Source organism: Lactuca saligna, chromosome 4, assembly GCF_052625555.1.
Source record: "Lactuca saligna cultivar CGN05327 chromosome 4, ASM5262555v1, whole genome shotgun sequence".
NCBI classification, from domain to species: Eukaryota; Viridiplantae; Streptophyta; class Magnoliopsida; order Asterales; family Asteraceae; genus Lactuca; species Lactuca saligna.
This window is the reverse complement of record NC_136420.1, coordinates 133,596,408-133,601,698: the sequence shown is the minus strand read 5'-3', so window position 1 is coordinate 133,601,698 and position 5,291 is coordinate 133,596,408. Positions and strand designations below refer to the sequence as shown.

Genomic DNA, 5,291 nt, shown 5'->3' with positions numbered 1-5,291 from the left:
GTCACCGACAACAGATTTACCCTCTCGTTTCTCCTCTTCTACCACCTAGCTGCTCCGCCTCCTTTATGATTTTGATTGTTGATGAGGCTATCATATCGATGACCGTTCTAAGCTATAAAACTCTCCAACTTCCACAACCTTCTATTACTATACTTCGACGGCATCAAACACGACGATATGAAAGACCGAAGAAAACTAGCCTGATGGCACGTTATTTTGCCACATGCACTTACCTAGAACAATAGGTAGTTGCTTGTAAGTGATGAGCAAGTAAAGAATAATATATTATTACACGAATGTAAGAAGCAAATGGAAGCCATATAGATCATAGAGAAATTAAAGGAATGCCTTATACAACCCTTTCTATAGTAACTAAAAATAACGTATTCTGCCTAAGCAAAAGAATTTGTAAACATTTTGACGACAGAACTAATAATAAAAACTCGTTGTTCTTAATAGCAAAAGAACTACATATATATATAAAATAAAACAAACAAACAAAAAAATTTTAAAAAAATAAAATAATAAATAATAAATAAAAAAACTAATATTAATATATTATAAACACGTTCTTACAAGAAAAAAGAATAATAATAATAATAAATATGGACCGAAATGTATATGCATGCACTACTCTTCAACTCAACACGCTTTCCATAGGCGTTTACATTGAATAATATGTACTCTTACTACCCATAAGCTTTATGTTAATTCATCCAATATTCTCCAAACAACTTTTCAATTTCGAAGAGATCATTTAACTTCAATCGACAACTCTTTAGGAAGCTAATTACTATCGTATCAACTGTCAATCCTATAATTAACCGGTCCAAGTTTTAGTTGTTGTGCTCAGTGCTTCGGCTCATGTTAGCAAGTCTTGGTGAAAGGTGCACACGAGGACTTGGTCGTGGGGAAGGAATTGGACCATTGCTAGAAAACATCGAACTATCTTTTCTTGGTGACAGATTGACTTGTTCAAGTGCTTGAAATTGTAGTTTTGTTGGGTATTCTCTTACACACCCGATCCTCGGACCTATCCCCGATGTCCATTTTGGGGATTTGACGTTTTTTCGTTCTTGTAATCCCATTTTCTCGCAATGATGTTTGGCATTTTCAATTAAAGGTCGGACTTTTACTAGTGTATTTCCGCGTGTTTTATTAGACTTGGATTTCTCTTGCATTTTGCAAGTAACATTGAGAAATGGATCATCGTCATCTAGAGGACATTTCTGCATAGTATAATATAATATATGAAGGGTTAAATGCAAGAAAGATTGATGTATAAATTCATTAATTTGTTTATTACAACATCTTGTTTTCATTTCATTTGACAATGTATTTTAAAAACTATCCATTTACAAAAATGTTACGGAAAAAAACTTTTGCTACTATAATTTGATATATTTTTTAGAGTGTAATAAAAATTTCGAATTAAGTACAAAGTAATTATAATTATATACTGAAATATATTTTTTTTAATAAAATGTATCAGAATGAAAAATATCTTGAAAATACAATGTTGCTATGTAGTGAAATAAATGTAAATTGATTTACAAAAATAATGTAATAAACACAATTTTCATGTAATAATTATGTTCCAATACCTTGACATTGGTCAAATCCACTTGATGCTCTTCAAGAAAACAAATGAACTCCTTGAAGTTTTCTTCCGTTGGGTGATAATGACCACTGTAGGGCCATATGGCCTATATATCAAAATAAGACGTATAATAAAAGATCAGTCGATAACGACAAAGTGTGTTTTCGGTTGTAATTTTTTAAAATGGTATACATACCTCAAGGACTCCATCATGAACAACCATCCTCCCGGCGGCAGTAGTGGCTGCTCCTGCTAAAAAACTAGAATGCTGAAATCGACCCTTTTCCTTTTGACCAACGTACAATATTCTTGATGTACTAAGTACAAATATCCATTTAGTTCCATCGATAGTTTTCACTAATCTTCGGTTTTGTTTGTACATTAACTTCCCGTTTTCGACAATTACTTGGTACTCTTCCCTCTCTTTCTACATTCATAATATCGATCATGATATCAAGCTTGTTTTTTTCTAACATAAAATCATGATATTAATGACGATTAATGAGTCTTACAGGTCCAAGATATTTAATGCATTGATAATGTAATATGTTTCTGGGACATCTTTCTACAGTTATTTCTTTACCATCGCCAACATCCAACCTGAAAAGCAGCATAAACAAATGCATTGTTGGAGTCTAGTTTTTGTGATTAAAAATAATAAAAAATGGTAGGAAAAGATTACCAATAAAAGAAAGGTTGTGAGCTTTGACTGGTAAACCAAACCTTGTAGTATAACTGCAAATTGTGCCCATAACGATGGCGTGGATCAATCTACAAAAAATCATTAATCCTTTATCATGAAAACTTGGAGTAGGGTTACATTTTAGGGTGCTATTGATCATACACCTCCTTACTAGTTGCATATCTCGTAAATTTAACAAAAATGTTAAATAACGGGTTGTACAATATATAATTAAAGGATGCATGTTTTATAAAATAAATATTAAAAAATTAAGATAGGTTGTATATTTAGTAATGAGAGTGTATGGATAGAATCACCCTTTAAACTTACTGCTTCGAGCCAATGACAAATGGCTAGTTTTTGAGCATTTTTGTCTTTAGATAGGCCTTTCCCCACCTAGAATAAAAAACAATCAATCAAATTTATGATCAAATTCTTATAAGATCATCCATAATGTGAGTTGTATATGACTTTAATGGAATAAATTTTATACTAATATAGATAAGAGAGGGTAGAGTTGAATGGGCATTCAAGTGTTCAATAGAATTATAATGCAAATTTATGAGTTTAATTTTTTAAGTGTGAAGTATTCTCTTTTACTTGGCATTTCATATTGCTTTTTATGAGTTTAATCCAATGGTAAAGTTTTATATATATATATATATATATATATATATATATATATATATATATATATATATATATATATATATATATATATATATATATATATAATCCAATCCTTTTAATCAGTCAACTGGTCAATGTTCAAATTCATTAACTTCAATTGCTTTGAAGACATGTAGTCATGGTCATGCATTCAAGAACTTGTCAAAATTTTGATTATTTTGAATCAAATTACCAACTTTTTTTATGGAAAATTATTTAAAAAAAAAAAGCATAAGCGTTTTATAGCTAGCTTCCATGATATATCAATCTAAAAAGATATGACTACGTCTTCCATAAAAAACAAAATCTTATTACAGAATTGCACCTTTGCAACTCTGGTACGAGCTCGGCCCCATCGCGAGATTGCGCTCTCAGGCTTGTTGTTGCAGAAAAACGACACGGAACTCCGCTTTAAAGCTGCAAAGTCCAAAGCTTTCCACCTATATATATGTGCAACATTTAAATGATCTTAAACTCTCGATATTTATATGAAAAGATTTCCAAATAAATTGAGCTATCTTTTCAACATTTGCTTAAGATAACATAAACAGGTACGTAACAGAAGATTTTTTAGAGCCAGCGAATGTGTCGCAATTAAAATACGAGATTTTAAGCTTGTTTTGCGATATAATTGCATGTTGCTAAATATCACGCTCACTAATGAACGTAATCTTAAACATTATTCGTTTTAACAAAGAAGAGATTAGAGATAACATAACAAGTAATTAACAAACCATAATTCTTCAACGACAACAGCACAATCTGCAAGGTTGCGTCGAGTTCGATAGCTCTTGTAGCATTTCTGAATCCTAAGAGCTGCTGCATTGAGCTCACTATTAACGGGCCTTGCCGACGAAAAAACCACAGGACACGGATCACTAACAAACTCACAGAAGCCATTGCGATAGGCTCTGTACAAGTTTTCTTGATCAAGAACAAGATTTTTGAAAGTGCAGCTGCTCGACAATGGCGTTTTCTTCTCAGGTTTAGTAGAACTAACCTTTTTGAAACCAAACAGTCTGCTTTCAAGAACCCTTTTCAAGACCCAGAAAAGAAATAAGAACATAATTATCGTGAAGGGTAAAATCGAAAAAAACCAGCAGCAGAAGAAGGTTGACATGGGTGTAGGGTGATTTGGTTGGTCGGTTTGAAGGGAGTATTTATAGATTTGCGAACGAAGAGGAAGATGTGGAAAGAGATGCAACCGTCAAAGACGCAGTACGTGAAATTGATTGTTCGAAATAGTGTGGTATTGGGAATAAAGGGAACGTGTTGTGCCCATGATATGGGTTATTTGTCAACATCTCTGGTCCTTTAACCTACGAGGTACGTACCTATCGTGGAAACCGAATTACTCAAACAAGACTTTTAATTGCGGGTCAAGCAAATGGATCTGACCCGATACTTGGAAGCAGAAATCCACATAGTGTTCGAAGTATACTATACTAACGCCATATTCGGAGATGGATTGTAGTATTATCATTCTATTCATTATATTATTTTATCTATTAAAATCTGCATTTTATTAAACTTTTAAATGTTTAATGAATTGTCACCTCAATATTTTATAATATTTTTATAAATAATGTTAATAAATAAAACTAAAATATCACATTAATTAAAAATTCAAAGTTTTAATTACTAAATATTAATTAAAGATTGTAATTTGAAAATTAAAAGGTACGAATTAAAAAGAAAAAAACAGTATGAATACTCGAAGAAAAAAAAATAATATATGGTTTGTTTATTGAAAAAAAAAATGAAACTTACTTTCAATATAAATTTATAAATTGTTATATTAAATAGAAAGAAAAGAAGAAAAAAAATGAAAAAAAAAAGCAAATTCCCAAGACACGTTTGAATGGGGATTCAATTCATCATTCATTAAATTCAAAATGGTATTTTCATTCTATCCAACGCCACGTCATTATCTTTTATCTATGACATTCTCCTGAAACCCCATCGGATGACTTAAAATCAAATATCAACGTAGTTAATAATACTATGATCTAGTGGTGGAGCTAGAAATTTTTACATGGGGTACAAACATTATCAATAAGTATTCTATGTATATATCATATTCAGGGTATTAAAAAACATTATATAATCTTTTTAGCTGAAGGTACAATAATATAAAATATGTTTACAAATATTTTTTTGGGGGGTGCTGTAGCACCCCCAACGTCTCATCTGGCTCCGCTACTGCTATGATCATTTTGTTTCTCTTGAGGAAAAAACATTAAAAGAATCAACTTTTATAATTATTTTTTGATCTTAAAAACATAAATAGAATAAACATTAAAATGAACGAAAACATTGAAAGAATCAACTTTTATAATT

At 31.1% G+C, this 5,291-nt stretch overlaps 1 protein-coding gene across 1 annotated transcript; it reads right to left on the bottom strand.

The window, feature by feature from the left end:
• Nucleotides 1-730: 730 nt before the first annotated feature.
• On the bottom strand, nucleotides 731-4,038 carry LOC145038820 (IQ domain-containing protein IQM4-like). The gene is made up of 8 exons (XM_078987058.1): nucleotides 3,686-4,038; nucleotides 3,277-3,391; nucleotides 2,613-2,678; nucleotides 2,283-2,371; nucleotides 2,113-2,200; nucleotides 1,797-2,027; nucleotides 1,605-1,706; nucleotides 731-1,229 (listed from the first exon to the last, which is right to left on the bottom strand). The coding sequence occupies exons 1-8, from the start codon at nucleotides 4,015-4,017 to the stop codon at nucleotides 837-839; spliced, it is 1,416 nt and encodes a 471-aa protein (XP_078843184.1). The 5' UTR covers nucleotides 4,018-4,038; the 3' UTR covers nucleotides 731-836.
• Nucleotides 4,039-5,291: the final 1,253 nt, after the last annotated feature.